This window comes from Mercenaria mercenaria, chromosome 9 (genome assembly GCF_021730395.1).
Source record: "Mercenaria mercenaria strain notata chromosome 9, MADL_Memer_1, whole genome shotgun sequence".
In the NCBI taxonomy this organism is placed as follows: domain Eukaryota; kingdom Metazoa; phylum Mollusca; class Bivalvia; order Venerida; family Veneridae; genus Mercenaria; species Mercenaria mercenaria.
The window spans coordinates 28,805,261-28,831,643 of NC_069369.1; the positions used below are offsets into that span (position 1 = coordinate 28,805,261).

General features: G+C 37.7%; 1 protein-coding gene across 3 annotated transcripts in view; it reads right to left on the reverse strand.

Moving 5' to 3' along the window:
* Positions 1–26,383, reverse strand: part of LOC123546799 (nucleoplasmin-like protein ANO39) — a 48,526-nt gene that overhangs the window by 17,976 nt on the left and 4,167 nt on the right. For all 3 annotated transcript variants that reach the window (XM_045333366.2, XM_045333365.2, XM_045333367.2), the window contains exons 2-6: positions 24,880–25,106; positions 15,602–15,698; positions 12,617–12,756; positions 9,774–9,833; positions 232–305 (exon numbers count right to left, since the gene is read on the reverse strand). In XM_045333366.2, the coding sequence (XP_045189301.2) occupies positions 232–305; positions 9,774–9,833; positions 12,617–12,756; positions 15,602–15,698; positions 24,880–25,106 (598 nt within the window). The remainder of the gene's footprint in view (positions 1–231; positions 306–9,773; positions 9,834–12,616; positions 12,757–15,601; positions 15,699–24,879; positions 25,107–26,383) is intronic.

The window sequence follows — 26,383 nt, forward strand, 5'->3', positions numbered from 1 at the left end:
GCGATTTTTAGTTATTCGACAGAAGCCAATTTCAGTATAAAAGTTCACTGTAACCTTGACCTTTGACTTACTGACTACAAAAATATAAGTCACCTACTGTCTTCAGGTAATCATCCTTTAAAGTCTGACACCCTGCTGAAGACCTAATCAGTCTCTAGTTATGGACCAGAAACAGTTTTTCAACCTTGGCACCTTGTCAAATTTTCAATGTAGTCTGTTATAAGAAGTTACCCTTTCTCTGGACTGGATTCCTCCTCTTCATCCATATCTTCTTCATCCTCGTCTTCCTCATCATCATCCTCATCCTGTAACATTGTTTAATTGGGTTCATCAAACAATTTTTAGCCCATTATTATGGAGACTATCTTTGTTTGCAAATTATTTCTAGTGAAGGCAGGCACCTAGGTAGAACCACTGACCCAACACAGGCTGACTCCAGAGTAGACACAAATGATCTAACCAAACTCAGCTCAAACCACTAGAGGTGATGGGCAAGTGATTTATATTAGGACTTTAACCACTCTGCCACAACATGCTTTTATGTACACTTCAACTGTATGGAAGTAGTGAAGGTGGTGAAATCATATGTCTGACAACTTCATCAGAGTTAAGGTTGAGCAATATATCATCTAACCACAAATACTTGGTAAACAAACACTTGTCCAATGCACGTTTTTACTAAATTGTCCTATACGACTGGATATCTAAAATATTCCCAACAAGAGCTGTCACTAATGGTGACAAATGCCCCCATAGCACCTTGACCTTTGACCTGGAGACCCCAAAGTCAGTAGGGGTGGTGTACTCAATAAGTACTATCAGCATGTGAAGTTTGAAGGTCCTGAGTGCAGTGGTTGGCGAGTAAAGTGCCTTCATGCAAAAAGTTAACGTTGGCCCATGTGACCTTGACTTTTGACCTGGTGACCCTAAAGTCAGTAAGGGTAGTGAACTCAATAAGTACTATCAGCATGTGAAGTTTGAAGGTCCTGGGTGCAGTGGTTCACGAGTAACGTGCCTTCATGCAAAAAGTTAACATTGGCCCCTTGACCTTGACCTTTGACTGGTGACCCCAAAGTCAGTAGGGGTGGTATACTCAATAAGTACTATCAGCATGTGAAGTTTGAAGGTCCTAGGTGCAGTGGTTCGCGAGTAACATGCCTTCATGCAAAAAGTTAACATGACGAACTAACAAACGGACGGACAGTTGTTTCAGGGCATAAAAATATTGTAAGTGAAAGAAACGATCTGCCAAATAAAAAGAGCACTGCAATGCAACGCAAATGCAGAACAATATACACACAAAACAAAGTCATATGACCTTTGCCCCTAGTGTGACCCTAACCTTGAAGTGAGCCATCCGAAACATGTGCTCTGCACATTGTTGGGATGAGGTGAACATTTGTGTCAGGTTTCTTTGAAATCCTTCAAGGGGTTTAAAAGTTACAGAGCGGAAGGGAAATTGCTAAACAACAGACAGACAGACACCAAGGCGATAACGTAATACGTCCCTTCCGGCGTATAAAATGGAATCCAAATCTTATGATGATACAAGTTGTGTGCAAGTTTGGTTAAAATCAAATCATAAACTAGAAAATGCTTTTGTAAAAAAGCGCATGTCTCCCCCCAATGCAAAGTCCTATAGGCAAGAAGTCAATAGGGGTCAGGAGCGAAAAGTCAAAGAGACACTGATGGTTGGCTGCAATAGGAATCATCTACTTGGCATGTCCAGTCATCCCGCTAAATTTCAACACTCTTGGCCTAGTGGTTCTCAAGTCACTGTTCAGGCTCCTGTGACCCTGACCTTTGATCAAGTGACCTCAAAATAAATAGGGGTCATCTACTCTGCATGTCAAATCATCCTATTAAGTTTCAACACTGTATGTCAAGTGGTTCTCAATTTATTTCCAAAAAATGATTTTACATGAACAGGCCACTGACCTTGACCTTTAATAGACTGACCCCGAAATCAATAGGGGTCATCTACTCTGCATGTTCAATCATCCTATGAAGTTTCAACATTCTGGGTCAAGTGGTTCTCAAGTTATTGATCGGAACTGGTTATCAATGTTCAGGCCTCTGTGACCTTGACCTTTAACGGAGTGACCCCAAAAACAATAGGGGTCATTTATTCTGCATGAACAATCATCCTATGAAGTTTCAACATTCTGGGTCAAGAGGTTCTCTAGTTATTGATCGGAAATGGTTTTCCATGTTCAGGCCCCTGTTACCTTGACCTTTGATGGAGTGATCCCAAAATCAATAGGGGTCCATCTACTCTTCATGACCAATCATCCTATGAAGTTTCATCATTCCAGGTCAAGTGGTTCTCAAGTTACTGACCGGAAATGGTTTTCAATGTTCCGGCCCCTGTGACCTTGACCTTTCACAGAGTGACCCCAAAATCGTAAGGGGTCATCTACTCTGCATGACCAATCATCCTATTAAGTTTCAACATTCTGGGTCAAGTGGTTCTCAAGTTACTGACCGGAAATGGTTTTCAATGTTCAGGCCCCTGTGACCTTGACCTTTAATGGAGTGAACCCAAAATCGATAGGGGTCATCTACTTTGCATGTACAATCATCCTATGAAGTTTCAACATTCTGGGTCAAGTGGTTCTCTAGTTATTGATCGGAAATGGTTTTCCATGTTCAGGCCCCTGTGACCTTGACCTTTGATGGAGTAATCCCAAAATCAATAGGGGTCCATCTACTCTTCATGACCAATCATCCTATGAAGTTTCATCATTCCAGGTCAAGTGGTTCTCAAGTTACTGACCGGAAATGGTTTTCAATGTTCAGGCCCCTGTGACCTTGACCTTTCACAGAGTGACCCCAAAATGGGTAGGGGTCATCTACTCTGCATGATAGGGGTCATCTACTTTGCATGTACAATCATCCTATGAAGTTTCAACATTCTGGGTCAAGTGATTCTCTAGTTATTGATCGGAAATGGTTTTCCATGTTCAGGCCCCTGTGACCTTGACCTTTGATGGAGTGATCCCAAAATCAATAGGGGTCATCAACTCTTCATGACCAATCGTCCTATGAAGTTTCAACATTCTGGGTCAAGTGGTTCTCTAGTTATTGATCGGAAATGGTTTTCAATGTTCAGGCCCCTGTGACCTTGACCTTTCACAGAGTGACCCCAAAATCAATAGGGGTCATCTACTCTTCACGGCCAATCACCCGATGAAGTTTCAACATTCTGGGTCAAGTGGTTCTCTAGTTATTGATCGGAAATGGTTTTCAATGTTCAGGCCCCTGTGACCTTGACCTTGGACTGAGTGACCCCAATAACAATAGGGGTCGTCTACTCCAGCAGCCCTACAACCCTATGAAGTTTGAAGGTTCTAGGTCAAATGTTTCTCCAGTTATTGCTCGGAAATGAAGTGTGACGTACGGACGGACAGACGGACAGGGCAAAAACAATATGTCTCCTGGGGGAGACATAATGAAGCTGCTATTGTGCAGACAAGGTCAAAATAGCTAACTTTGGCCCTTTCAGGGGCCATAACTCTGGAACCCATTAAGGGATCAGGACGCTTCAAAAAAGGAACCAAAATTTTATAATGACACAAGTTTTGTGCAAGTTTGATTAAATTCAAGTCATAAATGAAGCTGCTATTGTGCAGACAAGGTCAAAATAGCCAATTTTGGCCCTTTCAGGGGCCATAACTCTGGAACCCATAAAGGGATCTGGACGCTTCAAAAAAGGAACCGAAATCTTACAGTGACACAAGTTTTGTGCAAGTTTGATTAAATTCAAGTCATAAATGAAGCTGCTATTGTGCAGACAAGGTCAAAATAGCTAATTCTGGCCCTTTCAGGGGCCATCACTCTAGAACCCTGAATAATGGCATCTGACCAGTTCAAGAAAGGAGCCAAGATCTTATGGTGGTACAAGTTGTGTGCATGTCTGGTTTAAATCAAATCGTAAATGAAGCTGCTATTGTGCAGACAAGGTCAAAATAGCTCATTTTGGCCCTTTCAGGGGCCATAACTCTGGAACCCATAAAGGGATCTGCCGAGTTCAAAAAAGGAACCAAGATCTTATGGTGATACAAGCTATGTGCAAGTTTGGTTAAAATAAAATCATAAATGAAACCACTATCATGCAGACAAGAAATTGTTGACACGCACACACGCAAATTCTGGCCCTGCAAGGGGCAATAACTCAAGAACCCATTATGGGATCTAGCCAGTTTTCAAAAGGGACCGAGATGTCATGCCAATACAAGTTTTGTACAAGTTTGATCAAAATTGCTTGCAAAATGTGGTCTCTATCATGTTCACAAGAAATTGTGGACGGACGACAGACAGGGCAATCACAAAAGTTCACCCTGTCACTATGTGACAAGTGGGCTAAAAAACCTCAAGGAACTTTGCAGTAAAATTCTACAATCTTAAAATTTCAATTCAAGCCACTTGTCTATAATATGTAAAATTGTTCAGGACATATTAATAGAATAAGGGAGTCTAAACGAAAAAGCTCACTTACTGGACTTCAAGAGGAAGTTGTTCCAAGGCTCTGTAGCTTTCAATACATAAAAACATGAACTACTTTTGTAAACTAGAATGTGTCTGTAAGACACAGGGTGTGCCCCCACGGGTACATTTGTCATAAATAAGGGGCAACTAGAAAATGCTTTTGTAAAAAAGTGCATGTCTCCCCCAATGCAAAGTCCTATAGGCAAGAAGTCAATAGGAGTCAGGAACAAAAGTCAGAGACACTGATGGTTGGCTGCAATAGGGATCATCTATTTGGCATGTCCAGTCATCCCGCTAAATTTCAACACTCTTGGCCTAGTGGTTCTCAAGTCACTGTTCAGGCTCCTGTGACCTTGACCTTTGATCAAGTGATCTCAAAATAAATAGGGGTCATCTACTCTGCATGTCCAATCATCCTATTAAGTTTCAACATTCTAGGTCAAGTGGTTCTCAATTTATTTCCAAAAAAATGATTTTACATGAACAGGCCACTGTGACCTTGACCTTTAACAGACTGACCCCAAAATCAATAGGGGTCATCTACTCTGCATGTTCAATCATCCTATGAAGTTTCAACATTATGGGTCAAGTGGTTCTTAAGTTACTGATCGGAACTGGTTATCAATGTTCAGGCCCCTGTGACCTTGACCTTTAACAGAGTGACCGAAAAAACAATAGGGGTCATTTACTCTGCATGAACAATCACCCTATGAAGTTTCAACATTCTGGGTTGACAGGTTCTTAAGTTATTGATTGGAAATGGTTTTCCATGTTCAGGCCCCTGTGACCTTGACCTTTAACAGAGTGACCCCAAAATCGTTAGAGGTCATCTACTCTGCATGACCAATCATCCTATGAAGTTTCATTATTCTGAGTCAAGTGGTTCTCTAGTTACTGACTGGAAATGGTTTTCAATGTTCAGGCCCCTGTGACCTTGAACTTTAACAGAGTGACCCCAAAATCGTTAGGGGTCATCTACTCTGCATGACCAATCATCCTATTAAGTTTCAACGTTCTGGGTCAAGTGGTTCTAAAGTTACTGACTGGAAATGGTTTTCAATGTTCAGGCCCCTGTGACCTTGACCTTTATCGGAGTGACCCCAAAATCGATAGGGGTCATCTGCTTTGTACAGTCATCCTATGAAGTTTCAACATTCTGGGTCAAGTGGTTCTCTACTTATTGATCGGAAATGGTTTTCCGTGTTCAGGCCCCTGTGACCTTGACCTTTGACGGAGTGACCCAAAAATCGATAGGGGTCATCTACTCTTCATGACCAATCATCCTATGAAGTTTCAACGTTCTGGGTCAAGTGGTTCTGTAGTTATTGATCAGAAATGGTTTTCAATGTTCAGGCCCCTGTGACCTTGAACTTGAACAGAGTGACCCCAAAATTGATAGGGGTCATCTGCTTTGCATGTACAGTCATCCTATGAAGTTTCAACATTCTGGGTCAAGTGGTTCTCTAGTTATTGATCGGAAATGGTTTTCAATGTTCAAGCCCCTGTGACCTTGACCTTTGACAGAGTGATCCCAAAATCAATAGGGGTCATCTACTCTTCATAACCAATCATCCTATGAAGTTTCAACATTCTGGGTCAAGTGGTTCTCTATTGATCGGAAATGGTTTTCAATGTTCAGGCCCTTGTGACCTTGACCTTTGACAAAGTGACCCCAAAATCAATAGGGGTCATCTACTCTTCATGACTAATCATCCTATGAAGTTTCAACATTCTGGGCCAAGTGGTTCTCTAGTTATTGATCGGAAATGGTTTTCAATATTCAGGCCCCTGTGACCTTGACCTTTGATGGAGTGACCCCAAAAACATAATAATTCAAATGTTTGCAGTCTTAAGGTAGTTCTGCACGTTTGGATAGAAATTTTTTCTACAACGTAGAATTTGATTAAACTCTGATTTTCATAACTTTAGAATATACCTAGAAAATTCAGCAAATAAAAAAGATAGGGTCGTGTGCTTGATTTTTTGCTAGACCGATTTGAAAAATTTGGACCTCATGTAATATTTCATAATGGGAGTCTATGGGAAAATCATTACTTTCATACCATTTTCGCGAATAGAACTTTTTCTACAATGTAGATTTTGATGAAACTTCTCACAGTTGTAAATAAACACATGGCCTATAATTTGGTGAAATAAAATGTATAGGTCCGTGTGCTTATTTTTGAGATATTTGACCATGATTAAAGTGAACCGGACATTTCATGCTAATTTTAGAACATTATTTTGATTACTTTAACGTGTCATATATTTTAACATCATATTTTGACTTTAGAAATATAGCAACAGTGCCATTGTAATAAATTTACTCACAGATTTCAATTAATTCATAAAATGATTTTCATTTCCGTATGCCGAATCCAGGCTTTATTCTACGTCTTCCGGATAAATGACGTTACGCCATCACTTCCGGTTTATCAAACGTGCAGAACTACCTTAATGGGGTATAGCCTCAACAAACATTTTATGAAAAGGATTCATTATTCTAGGCCATATACTTCTTGAGCTATGAGCATCACAAACAAAAACTCAACTATTTTAGCTTTTCAAGGGCCATAACTCTGTAATAAGCGCTAAAATTCTCAAGAAGAATGCGAAGTGTGCAAGGTTACATCATGATAAAGACTCAAACAAGGTTTCATGAATTTACTTCAAATTCTTTTTAGCTAGGCACATAATTAGGTGAAAATGTGCATTTTTTACTATTTCAGGGGCCACAACTTTAAAAAAAATAGTGGGCTGAGCCAGCCAAAAAATAAAAGGTGTGCAAGTTTATATCATGATAAAGACTTTGCAAGTTTTCAACCATTTATATACAATACTTTTTGAGCTAGGTGCGTCACAAGGTGAAAATGTGCATTTTTTACTATTTCAGGGGACACAACTCTGAAAATAGGGGGTGGACCCAAATGAAAAATAGGAGGTGCGCAAGTTAATATCATGATTAAGACTCATGCAAGATTTCATGAATCTATATCAAATACTTTTGAGCTAGGTGTGTCACAAGGTGAAAATATACATTTTTGACTATTTCAGGGGCCATAACTCTAAATATAGGGCGTGGAGCCAGACAAATAAGAGCTGTCAAAGGAGACAGCGCGCTCGACTATTTCGATGCTGGATAGTGAAACTGGGCACATCTGACGAAACTAGAGCAGTCACTGGAGTGTTTAATGATTCCAATGGTATATGAAGATACTGCACAATGGCCCGAGTCTGTCAAAAATAAGAGAGGTAAAGATAAAGTGTATCAAAACACTATACAAGTATATTGTAAGCAAAAAGGGGGCATAATTCATTACATATTGGTGCAGGAGTTATGCACCTTGTGTCATGATGTGGGTGGCCATGTGGAACAACTACTTCAAGTTTGAATCAAATGCATTTCATAATAATGGAGATATAGTGAAAATGCTCAAAATTAACCTTAAATTCAAAGTAAAAGGGGGCATAATTCATGAAAAAGTTGTGCCACAGTTATGCACCTTTTGTCATATGATCAGTGATTCATTTTGCCGTGCGTCCTGCGTCAAAGACGCGTATTTTTCATGGGAGACGCGTTAATTTAAAATGTGTGCAGCCACGGGACGCAAACAAAATTTACCTTATCACCGTTCGATTTGTAAAGAATAGGGCTTGAGCTAGGGAGAGACTTGAGCGAAATAGTCGCTTTTTAGCTCCCCACTTCGCTCTAATCTAACATCAAAGCAAAATTCAAGTCGCCCGATTTTTTTTATCCACACTCCACCAGTTATCAGCCTGTTGACACTTGACTGGAATATACGATGGCATAATTTAAGCTCCGCCTACTTCAGATTACCGAGAAGTGCGAAGGTGACACTTGTTTTGTAAACTGACTGTTGATAAACAAAGCAGTAGAGATTTATATTACCGGTACATTAGCTTACACGTGCTTTTTTTTTACCTTTAGAAAGTATCTTACCTTGACTGGCTCGAATAATTTCCTAAAATCCACTTAATTTTACTCGTATTTTTCAAAACCAATTAAGACTTTAGAAACATAATTTTAATCACTGACACTTTCTGAGATTAAAATAAGGTAACTGAAATTTACCCAAATTTTTGACGCATCAAATTTAGAAATTGGGTTAAACATGTTTGACAACTGTTTCTTTTGGTGTTAGCCGACACCAGCAGATCAAAGAGACACCAGCAGATCAAAGAAGACAGTATTCGAGTGATGTCATAGTGATGTCACTGCTATTGAAATGTATTTAATTCACATACTTGTTATTTAAAGTGACTGACATTGAGTGCATTAGTACTGGGAGCTTGATTTATTTACTGCTGATATGGAATTAACATTTTTAATTAATTGTATTCATATTTAAAGGGTTTTCTTGGTTTGGACAATCATTGCAAGAGTGAAAAAAACTTTAATTTGCAGTTTAATCACATTAGGTTCACAAGGTTTACAAAGATAAGAAAACAGAATCACTGACATTTTCAGTGAATTGATTTACTTTAAATTAATAGACTTAAACAAAGACAGGAAATAATAAAATTAGTAACGTTAAATTATTATATATTAAGCATATTTAGTTCCTTTTTCAACTTGCATGACTCATTACTCACTGGCTGGGACTCATTGTTTCAAAATATGTGAGTCCCATGGACTCGTATCTTCAGATTTCAAAATGAATCACTGTATGATGCGGTTGATGTGGGGGAAAGATGCCGACGCTGGGTCGAGTAGGATAGCTCTCCTTATACTTCGTATAGTCAAGCTAAAAATAAGAGGTGCACAAGTTCATATCATGATTAAGACTCATGAATGCAAGGTTTAATCAATTTATATAAAATACTTCTTGAGCTAGGCGCGTCTCAAGGTAAAAATGCATTTTTTACTATTTCAGGTGTCATAACTATGAAAATACGGGGCAGACCCAAATGAAAAATAGGAAGTGCGTAAGTTCATATCATGATTAAGACTCATGCAAGTTTTTCATGAATCTGTATCAAAAACGTTTTGAGCTAGGCGTGTCACAAGGTGAAAATGTGCATTTTTGACTATTTCAGGGGCCATAACTCTGAAAATAGGGGGCGGAGCCAGACGAAAAATAGGTGCACAAGTTCATATCATGATAAAGACTCATGCAAGGTTTCATGAATTTATATAAAATACTTTTCGGGCTAGGCACATCACGAACTTCGGATGGACAAGACTAAATCTATAAGCCCCACCACTCATACCATAATTAAATTACTAATTAAAGGATGGCTTTGGAAGTTAAACAGACTATTACCTCCTCGTCATCTTCCATGCTGTCATCTGCACTCGACATGCTCTCCTCCAGCTTGCCTTTCTGTAATACACAAACATTCACAAGTGCTAACAAAATGTTTATTTGTTTCCTATGTTAATTTTTAACAGTTAAAACAAGTAAGATATTTAATAGATTTCAAGTTTATGGCGTGTGCATCAGACTTACGGGTTCAACAGGTTGATCACAACTTATAACAAGAGCTGTTAGGAGGACAGCAATACTTAACTATTTAACACATTTGTCACTAAAGAAAGTTAGCTGATTTTGTAAACATGCAAAACAAGAGTCTTGGAAACTGTACAATGCATGTCTGATCACAGAAGACAATTGTGTGAAATTTCAATCCTTCCCATTTATAGTTGGTACCGAGACACCCGCTTTCAATACAAAATCTTTATCATCAATTGCTTAGTTGAACAAGGCAGTCTGAAAGACAGCTAAATCCCCCGCCACTGCTTTGGATAGTGAAAGGGTAAAAGCTTTGATTTTAGCTGTGACCTTGACCTTGAACTGACATGGCTGACTCATGAATTCTGCACAACGTCTTGATGAGGTGATCATTTGACCAAAGTTTCATAAAAATCCTTCAAGGGGTTTAGGAGATACAGAGCTGAAACCTTTGACCTTCAGTTGTGACCTTGACCTTGAGTTGACACGGCTGACTCATGAGTTCTTGATGAGGCGATCATATGACCCAAGTTTGATGAAAATCCTTCAAGGGGTTTAGGAGATACAGAGCTGAAACCTTTGACCTTCAGTTGTGACCTTGACCATGAACTGACATGGCTGACTCATGAATTCTGCACAACGTCTTGATGAGGTGATCATTTGACCAAAGTTTCATGAAAATCCTTCAAGGGGTTTAGGAGATACAGAGCTGAAACCTTTGACCTTCAGTTGTGACCTTGACCTTGAGTTGACATGGCTGACTCATGAGTTCTTGATGAGGTGATCATTTGACCCAAGTTTGATGAAAATCCTTCAAGGGGTTAAGGAGATACAGAGTGGACACCAAATGGAAGGCTCAAACCTTCGACCCTTAGTTGTGACCTTGACCTTGAGCTGGCATGTTGACTCATAATTTCTGCACATCGTTCTGATGAGGTAATCATTTGACCCAAGTTTTATAAAATTCCTTCAAGGGGTTTAGGAGATATATAGCGGACACGAAATGGAAGGCTCAAACCTTTGACCTTCAGTTGTGACCTTGACCTTGAGCCGACAAGGCTGACTTATAAGTTCTGCACATCGCCTTGATGAGGTGATCGTTTGACCCAAGTTTGATGAAAATCCTTCAAGGGGTTTAGGAGATATAGAGCGGACACAAAATGGAAGGTTCAAACCTTTGACCCTAAGTTGTGACCTTGACCTTGAGCCGGCATGACTGACTCATGTGTTCTGCACATCATCTTGATGAGGTGATCATTTGACCTAAGTTTTATAAAATTCCTTCAAGGGATTTAAGAGATATAGAGCGGACACAAAATGGAAGGCTCAAACCTTTGACCTTGAGTTGTGACCTTGACCTTTAGCCGGCATGGCTGACTCATGGGTTCTGCACATCATCTTGATGAGGTGATCATTTGACCCAAGTTTTATAAAATTCCTTCAAGGGGTTTAGGAGATATAGAGCGGACACAAAATGGCAGGCTCAAACCTTTGACCTTGAGTTGTGACCTTGACCTTGAACCGACAAGGCTGACTCATGGGTTCTGCACATCATCTTGATGAGGTGATCATTTAACCCAAGTTTCATGAAAATCCTTCAAGGGGTTTAGGAGATCTGGACCGGACACGATTTTGTTACAGACAGAAGGACGGACGGACGCAGACCATTCCTATAATCCCTCCGCCACGGCGGGGGATTAAAAAGGGGCATAATTTCCTAAAAATGCAGAATTGAGTTATGAAACCTGTTCAGTGCAAGTCAGAACATCATAGTGGATAGTGAGCGAAGTTTCAATCCATTCTCACAAGCGGTTACTGAGATACCAGCTTACATACAAAACTTTTTTTTTTACATACAAAAACCTAACCAAACTGGGAAGCTGATGCTGACGCCAACAAAGTGTCGTCTGTCAAATTATTGTAAGTCATTTATTTTGCCTTTCTACTGAGCTAAGATGTACGTAACTGGATACTACCAGTTAGAGGACTAATGCAGGAAAATCGTTTCTATAAATTTACTTCAAAATGCCATGGCTTAGTTCCAAGCTAAGCGCCTTTGTCCTGGTGTTCACAAGGCAGAAAATTGCTAAACATTCTTTGCGTCAGCTTGCAGCTCAAAAGCCAAATGAAGATGGAATAACCTACATCTACAAACAAGAGCACTGCAATGCAGAGCAATATACATCAGAAGGTATGACCTCTGACCGCAAAATGTGACCTTGACCCTATCCATCTGAAACATGCGCTCTGCACGTTGTATTCACCCCCAGTGTGACCTTGACCTTCAAGCGAGCCATCCAAAACATGCGCTCTGCACATGGTCTTGATGTGGTGAACATTTGTGCCAAGTTTCTTTAAGATCCTTCAAGCAGTTCAAAGTTACAGAGCAGACACGAAACAAAGTCATATGGCCTTTGACCTTGACGCGAGCCATCCAAAACATGCGCTTTGCACTTTGTCTTTATGTGGTGAACATTTGTGTCCAGTTTCTTAAAAAGCCTTCAAGGGGTTCAAGAGTTACAGAGCAGACACGAAACTGCTAACGGACGGACACCGGCGTCATAACATAATACGTCCAATCAGGCATATAAAAAATATCAAATTTATACTATTGTGTAAAACTGCAAGAATGCATGTTGTACATGTTATGATACCTTTGATTTTTTATCAGCTCCCGCTCCAGCTTTTCTCTTTTTAGATTTCTTCGGACTCATATCTTCCTCCGTCAGTTCTGACTCCATGGTATCCTCGAGGGCAGACTCATCTTGACTGTTCAGCTCATCTGGGGGAAACTCTACAGGCAGAACAGTTATATAAATCAGGTGTAACAATGACATTAACAGCTGATTATGTGACCTAAGATTTTAACAAGACTGCCAAACTGTCACAAAATGCACTTGTCACAGCAAATCATTACTCAGTGTTTTGCCGAGGATCAACAAGAGCTGTCGGATGACAGCGTGCTTGACTATTCGAAGAATTGATTGAAGAATGGGGTCAAAATATTTCCATAGATTTTCCGACAAAAGAAAAAAATGGATTAAGCAAAAAATGTTACTGTATTTGTGGATTTCGATTAGTCTTGCACTAAATGGCAATGTGTGACCATATGTTAGGCAAAATATGACTTGTTTGAAAAATCTAACTAATTTCCAAGTCCAAAGAGGGTCATAATTCAGTCAAAATAGTTGACAGAGTTAAGTACACTTACCTAAAGATGGAAATCATGTTGATATACTAGTGTTAAAAGTTTCAAAGCCACAATTCAAATAGTTTTGACAAAAATTTCAAAGTCCAAAAAGGGCCATAATTCAGCCAAAATAGTTGTCAGAGTTATGTACTCTTGCCTACAGATGGAAATCATAATGATAAACAAGTGTTCAAAGTTTAAAAGGCATATGTCAAATAGTCTTGACAAAACATGGACATATACAAAAACAGAACCAATTTCTAAGTTCAAAAAGGGCCATAATTCAGCCAAAAAAGATGACAGAGTTAGGTACTCTTGCCTATTGATAGGGACTATAATACTGAACAAGATATAAAAGTTTCAAAGCCAATTGTCAAACGCTACATAAAATATAAACTGGTACGAAAAACTTAACCAAGATTCCTAAGTCAGACGGGGCCATAATTCAGCCAAAATGCTTGATGGAGTTATGTACTCTTGCCTACAACTGGATATGGTGATGGTAAACAAGTGTTGAAAGTTTCAAAGCTTTATCTCAAAAGACTTTGTCAAAATGTAGACTGGTACGAAAAACTTAACCAAGATTTTCAAGTAAAAAAGGGGCAATAATTCAACCAAAATACTTGATGGAGTTATGTACTCTTGCCTACAAATGGACATGGTGATGGTAAACAAGTGTTGAATGTTTCAAAGCTTTATCTCAAAAGACTTTGTCACAATATGAACTGGTACGAAAAACTTAACCAAGATTTCCAAGACAAAAGGGGCCATAATTTAGTCAAAATGCTTGACAGAGTTATGTACTCTTGCCTATAACTGGACATGGTGATGGTAAACAAGTGTTGAAAGTTTCAAAGCTTTATCTCAAAAGACTTTGTCAAAATGTGGACTGGTACGAAAAACTTAAGCAGGGTGTGACGCCGACGCCGTGGCGAGAAGGATAGCTCTACTTATTCTTCGAATAGTCGAGCTAAAAATGCTGAGGACAAATGTCCCCTTGGTATGAAAAGTGTGGGGACATTTCCAAAATCTTGGGGACAACAATTTTGACCATGTCATTGAAATAAATCAGTAACATTACTACAATAATGAAGTCTTTATTGTAGTCCAACAATTGGTTAAATCAACACTTCTGAATTTGGAGTCACCTTTCTTTTTGGCTTATCTGAATTTTCTGCAACCTCAAATTGTGGTTTGACTGATGTATTTTCAGTTCTGGAGACAATTAAACGGACCTGCTTTCAATTTCACCTGCCGAGACAGTGGGTGGAGAATGGTAAACAACTCTGGAGTTTGTGTGGTCTATGGGGCTGTTTATGAAGCGACAAAGTACTAGGCCATAAATCAGTAGACTGAACGCATTTCTTGTCTGCAGATACAGAAACATAGCTTAAAATTGTTCATAGTTTCTTTGCTGGCGGGTCAAAGTGATGTTTTTTCTATTAGGATGCGGAAGAAACATGAACTATTCGTACTTGGTTCTGGTCTTCCCACACGCACATTCTTCCCCAAAATTTTTGTAACGCAACAACTGACATTTCTAGACCAATTTTAGCACGACATTTGTAATTTTTACGCGAGATTCTCGCAATATCACAGCCTTAGCAGAATGCTGCTAACTAAACTTTTATTTACTGAGCAAACTACTTGGCATTTTTCTCACTGAATAATTCAAAAGCCATAACTGCAGAGTGACAAAGACTATTAGGCTGGTCATTGAACCTGGCCAAGATAATATGCCCATAAACAATCTGACCAAGTTTGGTGAACACTGGATAAAATCTGCTAAAGTTATTTAAGTATACTCTCAATTTAAAGTAATTCATGGGCCATAAATGAGTGGTTATCAACTTCTCCAAGATAATATGCTACAAACATTGTCACCAAGTTTAGTGAATATTGGATAAGAAGTGCTCAAGTTAGAGCAGACAACATTTGTGGGAGCTTGCCACCACCCCTAGTGGACCTATTATACAGACAGTTGCTTGTTGGCACTAACTAATTCACTTGAATACCCAAGCTATTTTAAAATATTAAAATATTATACAGCAAAGCTATAATTTTGCATATTTTAAAAGCAACTTGTATACATACATCTGTATTCCCTTACTTTGTTAAACAGAACACAGAATTAAATTGAAAACTGAAAAGGAAAACTTTACTTATTTGATGCTTCCAATAACTAACCTAAAAATTTATGTCTTTGGACTATATTCTTACAAGGAAACATTTTGACACTTTCTGATAAGAGCATGAGCCTGCCACTACAGAGTATGAAGAACATTCACACCTGTGAGCTGAAGTACTGAAACAGAGCAAGGACTTCATGGAGTAGACCATTCTATCCAAAGGTGTTACAATGCTTCTTAATTCATTTCATACAATGTCTTTCTTGTACACTGGCTATAAAAATACACTGCTACAATGTGTATTTGAATATTGCACTTACCAACTAGCTGCTGTCCTCCCAGAGCTATTGGACCAGACCCTTCTACCAAACGAAATGTGGCTTTTACCTCGTTGCCAAAACTAATATCTAAATTGCACTGAAAAACAAAACATTGCAACATAGCAACAAGCTCTGGCAAAGGTGTTAACAAATCTCCACCTAAAAGGCCATATCAAAAGCAGAATGTAACAGGGCAATCAAAATGGGCAATATGAACAGCAATAAATATAGGGAAGGAAGGAGGGGAACTCAAAAAATTTTCATGTAAGAAACTGAACTGGAAAAAAATACAGGGGCAGGGATGGGGATTGGGGTACAGTGGAGGCAACTAACACAGGTAGACGACAATAGCTCAACTTGGGCACTCCGTGCTCAGACAAGCTATATGTTTGCAGGGGCAGATAGCGGGGATTGTGAAAAGTGGGTAAAGGCTGTGGGATGTGGAAGAGGAATACTAAGGTAAAAGATACAGTTACCAAGAAACTGAACTTAAGGAATAACTAGAATGTGTCTGTAGGACACAGGGTGTGCCCCCCACTGGTACATTTGTCACAAATAAGGGGCAATAATTCAAATGTTTGCAGTCTTAATGGGGTAAAGCCTCAACAAACATTTTATGAAAAGGATTCATTATTATAGGCCATATACTTTTCAAGCTATGAGCATCACAAAACAAAAAATCCACTATTTTGTCTAAATCAAGGGCCATAACTCTGTAATAAGCACTAAGATTCTCAAAAAGAATGCTTAATGTGCATGGTCACATCATGATATAGACTCAAGCAAGGTTTCATGAATATACATCAAATACTTTTTGAGCTAGGCACATACATAAAATGTGCATTTTTTTACTATTTCAGGGGCCATAACTTTAAAAATAGATGGTGGAACCAGCCAAAAAAAAAAAAGAGGTGTGCAAGTTTATATCATGATAAAGATGTGCAAGTTTTCAACAATTTATATATCATACTTTTTGAGCTAAGTGCGTCATAAAGTGAAAATGTGCATTTTTGAATATTTCAGGGGCCATAACTCTGAAAATAGGTGGCGGACCCAATGAAAAATAGGAGGTGTGCAAGTTCGTATCATGATTAAGACTCGAGCAAGGTTTCATGAATCTATATCAAATACTTTTTGAGCTAGGGGTGTCAATAGGTGAAAATGTGCATTTTTGACTTTTTCAGGGGCCATAACTCTAAAAATAGGGGGCAGAGCCAGACAAAAAATAGGAGGTGCGCAAGTTCATATCATGATTAATACACATGCAAAGTTTCATGAATCTATATCAAATACTTTTTGAGCTAGGCGCGTCACAAGGTGAAAATGTGCATTTTTTACTATTTCAGGGGCCATAACTCTAAAAATAGGGGGCATAGCCAGACGAAAAATAGGAGGTACGCAAATTCATATCTTGATATAGACTCATGCAATGTTTCATCAATTTATATGAAATACTTTTTTAGCTAGGCACGTCACAAGGTAAAATGTGCATATTTGACTATTTCAGGGGCCATAACTCAAAAAAATAGGGAGCAGACCCAAAGAAAAATAGGAGGTGCGCAAGTTCTTATCATGATTAATACACATGCAAGGTTTCATGAATCTATATCATATACTTTTTGAGCTAGGCGCATCACAAGGTGAAAAAGTGCATTTTTGACTATTTCAGGGGCCATAACTCTGAAAATAGGGGGCGGACCTAAATGAAAAAATAGGAGGTGCGCAAGTTCATATCATGATTAATACCGTATTTTACCTTAGTCTTGGGACAGCATAAAATAATTATTTTTTTCACTGTCCCAAGACTTATTTCCTGAAAAATAATTATTTTGAAAAGTGTCCCAAAAATATGGACACAATAATCGTCATCGGGTAACATCCCCCACCCACCCGTGTTGAAAGGTTATAACACACTAAATAGCCACCACTATATATTCTATATAAAATGACAAGTTTTCACAATGCTGCAATACACACCTAGACCCATTTTAAATTTCTTTAGCTTACATTTTCTTGTAGATCAACATTAATACTGTAAAAATATCCAAAGAAAAGTAGGGGTCATGTTTGATGCAAGAAAAATATTTCTGGTCAAACGGACACACCGTAATTTTTACACTGAAATGACAATCACAATTTAGGGTAGGGGTGTATGAATAAATTTCACATGTTAAATCAGTTTGGAGTCTTTTTTTCAACATGCAAATGCTACCAGTATGTCAAGTATAGGCATGCAATATGATTTCAACCAATATATAGCAATGATTTCAAGGAAAATCCTTCTTACAGGAAAAAAAACTGAGAACTATTTGAATCCGCCATTATGCGACTACCATTTTTTCATAGGTGCTCAGGCTATTTAGTGTCTGTATTCCTATAAGGAAATATGAATTTTTTTTTTCCAGCTTTTTTGCTCTCTATGTGAAGTTTCATCTATATTCAGCTTATAAAACAAGTTTCAGCCCAAACAAACCAGTAGTTTTCTCAAAATCACTATTTTTATACAGCCATCATTTTGTCCAAAGACTGCGGTTTAAGCCGTTAAATTTGGCTGAATCACATAGTCATTAAACGCTGTTTTTTCAAAAAACCCGTAAGATATTACATCAATATACCACCAGCAAGTGCGGAATAGACAACCACACTGAAAAAAAACTTATAATTATGCAACTGTGATAAAATATAGAACATAATTAGTGTTTAGTGATTTTTTTTTTGTTAAAAAAAGCTTATTTTTCAGTAAAAAATGGGGGAAAATTGTCTTTTTTTTCATCTCAAATGCAACAATACTGCATATTTTTGCATTCTATAGCTAAAGTCATATCTCATGGCCATAGTATTCAAGTTCTCTCCAACTATTCATGTCAAAATGTAACTAAAAAGGTGTTGATACTGCACACCTGGTCTCTGCTCAAATGGAATGAAATGGTATCTAAGGATATTACTAAAGATCTTCAGATTTCACACCACACAGGTGATGGAGATTCTAAAGGTCATTCTGATGTAGACAAAGGTCAAGGAACTAAAACTGTGCACTTGAAAGATGTGAGGCACCTAGCAAATTCTCCTAAAAAGGCAAATTAACCGGGCACCATTTAGTGACAAAATGTTCCGTGGTAAACAGAAGTCTAATCTAAAAACAGATTTGCTCTATCTATTAAATCTAGGTGTGTTTCAGAGCTATCAAGTGCACATAAGAAGTACAAAAGCAATTTGAAAGTAATAAAACACAAAATGCCTAATATAATTTCAGAAATAGTACTATGTTTCAAAGGTTACTGTGGTACCTCATGTTCTAAATTACAGCTTGGTTTGTTCTGGCAACTACAGAAAAGCAAAAACTATATGCTAGACAATGTCAGGCTTAAAATGACTGATGATGATGAGACTTTACTCAGGAAATGTATTGAAATTCTCCTTGGTCCAGAAAGCATAGAAAAAACTAAATTTTTAACATCTACACAGAAATGTGAAGCAGTGAACAGATCCTACAATGCATGCTTGCCCAAAAATGTTACATTTCTCTGCAACTGCCATGGCCGTATCCGTGGCCAGATTCTAAGACTAAATCATGGGCTTGCTGACACTGTTATCCTTAAAGCTAGGGTAAATGGTGTAAAACTGTCACATGGCTCTTCTGTTATCAGACACCTTTTAAGAACAGAGTACTACGACAAGTTGTGTAAAACTACTAGGTACATATCGCGAGCAAGACGCAGTCGTTTTGCATCACGCCAGTATAGGTATAAATTACATACAGATTTACACTATTCAAAGGGTCTCACTGACCCCAAGCCTGACTTTTCTAGCACCCCACACCTAAAAGATCATGCTTATGCATAGAGTGTGATATTAGGATGAAATAAAGATGGTTATAAGTAAACTTATTGTGCTGCCTTGTGGCCAGCTGAGCCGGCACTGCACACATATAACAAGTTATATTAACCGCACAAATGTAAATAAGCCTTGTATAAGTTGTGTATATAATAGTGCTGTATTTATCAAAAATATTATACAAAAATAGTAAACTACTGTATACCATAGAATACAGTCCTTGAAAGAAAACTCCCTAAACTTATGGCCTGAGCATTGGTCCCCACATTTCTGCTCAAATGTTCCGGGTTCACACAAAGAGAAAAATGGCATATATGCGACACGTGTAGGCCTTCGAGTATTTTTAAAATATTTCTAGTGGCCTGACACGTAAGTCTGTGCACATAATATTGTTTTCTGACAGTTTCTCCAGGCAGTTTTGTGGTTATTTTTCCATAGCTAGGATTTTTATTTACTGTCGTACAACCAAGCCATTTCCGACACCCTTTTTCCCCCACCGGTATAGAATTATTTATTTTTTGCTTAATTCTTTCAAAAATCAATTGTCTGTGTTGATGTGCAATGTTTACAAATTTTTTTTTATTTGCAGACAGAAAATTTTAGTAATTCTACCGGGTGACAATTCTTATAGGTTATAACACACTAAATAGCCACCACTATATATTCTATATAAAATGACAAGTTTTCACAATGCTGCAATACACACCTAGACCCATTTTAAATTTCTTTAGCTTACATTTTCTTGTAGATCAACATTAATACTGTAAAAATATCCAAAGAAAAGTAGGGGTCATGTTTGATGCAAGAAAAATATTTCTGGTCAAACGGACACACCGTAATTTTTACACTGAAATGACAATCACAATTTAGGGTAGGGGTGTATGAATAAATTTCACATGTTAAATCAGTTTGGAGTCTTTTTTCAACATGCAAATGCTACCAGTATGTCAAGTATAGGCATGCAATATGATTTCAACCAATATATAGCAATGATTTCAAGGAAAATCCTTCTTACAGCAAAAAAAACTGAGAACTATTTGAATCCGCCATTATGCGACTACCATTTTTTCATAGGTGCTCAGGCTATTTAGTGTCTGTATGCCTTGAAAGCGGAAAAAAACAACGATTATCGGTAATTATTCTGTTGATAAACAAAGTAATTGGCCTTGTTTTCATCATCAATTAACACCCCCTCAAAGAGCTAAAAGAAGTGTGTCGGTATCATGACATTAGAAGTGGAGATCAAAGCGGTATAGTTTCCCCGAGATTTTCATGGCATTACGTCATGTTTTCGCGCCATGTTGCACATCACTGTTTGATCGTACCGCCTCGGTTCTTAAGTGCTGAGAAGTAGATGTAGTGTTGTAACAATCAATAAAAAAAGCTTCTTTTTATTTTGTTAAAGCGAATGTGCAATATCCCGTAAAAACTGACAGGTAAACGTGTCAAACTATAATAGCGGATATCTTACCTCTGTGACCTATTTGCCCTCTAGGAAATTACAAAATGGTTTGAGAAGAATATCTTATTATAAAGTGTCGTGTCAAAAAATACATGTACATGTACAAAGATTCATTCAAAACTTATTAAAAATACGCAACAACATCATTATTGTTTTTGTTTTTTAACCGCATTTTCTATTTACGTTCACGAGTTCACGTAACAGAAATCTGTTTGCCAAAAATCGTTTTACTTCATATTTTTAAATTGCTGTAGCCTTTTCATTATTTAAGATTTTTCTATTCTGTTTTTTGTACTTTCTGGTCAAAAGTCTGAATTTTATGCCCATAGTTTGTATCATTTATTTACTTTTAGAAAGAAATAAGTATTTAGGATCGCGCTGTTTGAAATTTTGCAAGTAATTTTATGAAAATTCGACCGTTTTTATAGAATTTTGCCAACATTTCTTTCAATACCTTTTTAAAATCGTTATAGAATTCAAACTATATTACTTCTCAATCGGTGTTGAAAATCTGAAGCGATAAAGTCAAAAAATGAATGCGTGACGCGCGTTTTTTGTATACGTGTCGATGAACAAAAGTAACGGCGTTGAAAGTTAGACATTACGATAGCTCGCACGTGCTCGTGGAATGGAAAATTACCGGCATGGCGTTTTGATATCTGTACGATTCGCGGGTTAATTCCAGTCAGTGGTAAATAAAAATAAACAAGTAACGGAAAATGGACTTCCTGGCTGCAGCAAAAAAAAATACAACACTTAACTGGTATGGTAAAAAAACACTTTACTAGTAAAAACACGACACGAAAATGTTAAAAAAAATAGTCTTTGGTTCTTATAATTATTTGATATTTTGATCGATACAACACCATACAATGTATAATAACGGTATTTGGGTTACATCTTGAATCAGTACACAACCTTAGTCCCAACACTTAGGGACGAAAAATACGCTGAGAAAATACATGTCCAAAAACTTATGGTCAAGAAAAATAATTATTTTTCCACATTTTAGGGGTGTCCCAAGATTTAGGGTGTCCCAAGACTTAGGTGAAATACGGTACACATGCAAGGTTTCATGAATCTATATCAAATAGTTTTTGAGCTAGGTGCGTCACAATGTGATAATGTACATTTTTGACTATTTCAGGGGCCATAACTCTAAAAATAGGGGGCAGAGCCAGACGAAACTAGAGCTATCACTAAAGGTGATGAATGTACCCCCCGCATGCACTGACACAGTACATTGCAATTTGACGCACACAAGATTGCATAAGGCTAAAAGCTGTTCAGTTTTGTGTTCTACTCTCATTAAAACCGATTTCTGGTAAAACAGTAGTTCTATAAATAAACGTCGGACTTCAATATTTTACGATTTTGACATTTCATATGGTCCGACGTTTTATCGAAAGTATGAATTTCCCGGTAGAGCTTTCCGCAAAAGTTCTTGCGGAAGGTTTTACAAGTTCACGGTAGAAGTGACTTGAAAGCGATAGCTAAATACCAACAACGGACAAAGAAACCTAATTTACACATCCATTGAACATACTGTCTTATTGAAGTTATTGAAGATCAGTACGCACTTTGAAAATGAAATTTACATCCATTCACTTCCACAACACAACACGAACTGTCAAATCTTCTTTATTATAAAGATTAATTTTAGACGAAAAAATATTCTCACGGTCGGATTTGAAAAAAAATGCGGCCCGTTACTAACGTATTGTCTATGTAGTATGCATATGTTTATAGGCGATGGGTGTTTAATCAGCATTTATTGGTTGTAATTTTATTAAAAGTTACTTAAATTAATTGTAAAGTCCTATCAAAACAGTTTAAAAGGCTAGTCCACATGCGTTCGGCGGTACCCATGCGTTAAATAATGGCCGCAGATTTTTACAAGTGTCGTAGGCTAAACGTATTTGTTTTCGTCTAAGCATGTATAATTGATTCTATATATTTATTCGGTGTTGTATTGTTCGTGATATTTCAATAAATTACGCTAGAAGTTTCTGTGAAATGCGCCGGGGAAGTGATTGGTGGTGCAGTTTTAGTTACGGTAAACCAATGTTTCACGTGTTTGAGAGTTTTCCTACATTACACTTCAATAAAATAAAGTCGTAATCTGTGCTATGCAAATGGCTGACATTCGATTAAACTTGACACAGGGACATGTTGAACGTCCAAATATTAAAAGGCGCCCTGTGCAAGTTTAATGTTATTGAACTAGTAAAACAGGTATTAAACTAGAGCTATCACTAAAGGTATTGAATGTACCCCCCCGCATGCACTGACACAGTACATTGCAATTTGACACACACAAGACTGCATAATTATGTGGACTGTATGTATATAGACTGTATGTATACAGTAAAGTAACAAAAAACAAAGTCCCATAACTATGCAGAATATTTATCTAAAAGAATGTAACATGCACCATGCACAACTAGGGTTGGTACTGATCACTTGTGTGAAGTTTCATTAAATTGTGTGTAAGGGTTTGGTAGATTAGGCATGCACAAGATTGCATATGCAGACTGTATGTACATAGTATGTTAACAAGAAACAAAGTCCCATAACTCTGCAATTTTTGTCGCTGAAAGAACCTAACATGCCCCATGCACAACTACTGTTGATACTGATCACTTGTGTGAAGTTTCATTAAATTGTGTCAAGGGGATGAGGAGAGATGGTGCGCACAAGATTGTGTCTATGTATATAGTACAGTAACAAAAAAACAAAGTCCCATAACTCTGCAAATTTTTTTTCTAAAAGAACCTAACATGCCCCATGCACAACTACTGTTGGTACTGATCACTTGTGTGAAGTTTCATCAAATTCTGTCATGGGGATAAGGAAAGATGGAGCGCACAAGATTGCGTCTACGGACAGACAGACAGACAGATGGACAGACAGACAACCTGAAACCAGTATACCCCCCCTTACAACTTTGTTGTCGGGGGGTACAAAAATAGGAGGTGCACAAGTTCATATCATGATAAAGACTTCTGAAAGAACCTAACATGCCCCATGCACAACTACTGTTGTTACTGATCACTTATGTGAAGTTTCATCAAATTGTGTCAAGGGGATCAGGAGAGATGGTACGCACAAGATTGTGTCTATGTATATAGTATAGTAACAAAAAAACAAAGTCCCATAACTCTGCAATTTTTTTTTTCTAAAAGAACCTAACATGCCCCATGCACAACTACTGTTGGTACTGATCACTTGTGTGAAGTTTCATTAAATTGTGTCAAGGGGATGAGGAGAGATGGTGCGCACAAGATTGTGTCTATGTATATAGTATAGTAACAAAAAAACAAAGTCCCATAACTCTGCAAATTTTTTTTCTAAAAGAACCTAACATGCCCCATGCACAACTACTGTTGGTACTGATCACTTGTGTGAAGTTTCATCAAATTCTGTCATGGGGATAAGGAAAGATGGAGCGCACAAGATTGCGTCTACGGACAGACAGACAGACAGATGGACAGACAGACAACCTGAAACCAGTATACCCCCCCTTACAACTTTGTTGTCGGGGGGTACAAAAATAGGAGGTGCACAAGTTCATATCATGATAAAGACTCATGCAAGGTTTCATGAATTTATATCAAATACTTTTTGAGCTAGGCGTGTCACGAACATCGGACGGACGGACGGATGCACGGACAAGACCAAATCTATATGCCCCCACCACTCATGGGGGGGGGGGGGGCACAAAAATATAAAAAAGAAATGCTGTTCAGTCATCCTGTATTAAAGTTTAAAGGCTGTAGTTATGGGTGTGGAAAAATGAAAATTTTGACTGCTTAATACATCCCATTTGTTTTCAGAACGAGCAATTAAACATGGAATCAACAGGTAAGGATAGTATTCATAACTACTTTTTTTCGAAACGGGCATTAAAACATGCAATCAAAATTGCAAAAATGTAAGAATTGGTTCTTTTTTGTAATACTCCAAACCAAAATATACATACCATATCTGTCTGGCCTAATGTTAAGGATAGTAGAGGCTGTGCTATATCTTTTTTGTCAAAGTTTTTTGTTTCAATTTGTACAATGTTTCTCTCGCCTTTCACAGCAGAGGTTCCTAGAACAGCATTTTTTAGAAATAAGGTATGGATCAAGTAATCATTGTCCTCATCATCTTCCTCCTCTTCAAATGACCATGTGAATGTTGGTTTCTCTTTGCTCAACTCCACACCTGAAAAAACAAACCAACACAGTATTACCTCTGTTAACACTTCAAAAAAATGAACCCTTTCCAATTATAGTAAAATGGCCTCCAGATCGTTCAACAACAAAAAAGAACAGAAGTGCCAGTATATGTCACGATATACGCCCGTCACAGCAAATTTCTTTACACTAGCACCTGTATTTGCAAATGGAATTTTGATTTTATAGAGTGGGCAGACGATTGCTCGGCACGTTCCAACACTCAGCGTATATCACGTTTCTCTGGGAATTTCTAAATATATATTTAAAATATCAGCTCTAATAATATGAGTCCCATTTCGTTTGTTTACATCATGCATGATTTTATCAAAGTGCGGTTTATTTCCGGTATGGTCACGTGGTCACAGTAGAGCAGACGATGCAAGGCTAAAAGCTGTTCAGTTTTGTGTTCTACTCTCATTAAAACCGATTTCTGGTAAAACAGGTATTAAAAAAGTAGCTTGTGGGCGGAATTTGAGAAAAACATTTTTTTTTTCAAATTATTTTATTTCTTTATGCTTAAACTATAAACCCTTATCATGGCATTTTACATTGTATACGGACCCATTGTACTTCACTTTTCTGTAGCTTATGCTGTTAAAGTGATTGATATATACTGTGTGGACTAATGGCACTTCTGAAAGGATTTCCAAAAATAATGGAAATATATTATCAACTATCATCAGTTATTGATTTCATGTAGTTAGACTCACATGATTGTGACAAATTATCTTCAAATGAATTCCTTAAGATAATTGTTGTATAAAATGTGTTTATTCAATTTATAGATGCAGAATAGAGAGAGGGGTAATTTACATACATGTTTTTATACTTTAAAATATCAGTTAATCAATATTACCTATGTTTTGTGTTAGATATGTCATATACTTCACCTTTATGCATGTTCAAAATACAACCTGCAGATTAATATGCCGCTGAGTGTTGGTATACTTCCGCACGAACCGAACAGGTTTTACTGGTACTATTTTAAGCTCCAGCCTATTACATCGCCATGTGACTAGAAATATGTAAACAATATGGTTGAATACTCGCAGATTGTTCTATAAACTGACGATAAAGAAGTACGGTAAAGTAATGTTAAATCAGTTTTTAGATTTAAAATATGTAGTTTTTACGCCGAGCATTGGTCTGCCCACTCTAGTTGTTTACAATGATTTTTTTTAGCAATTATTGTAATTCTTTTGTTTTTCTAAGTTCACAAAAAAACTCCTTACCAGGTAGAGATACCTTAAGGTTAAGAAGTAG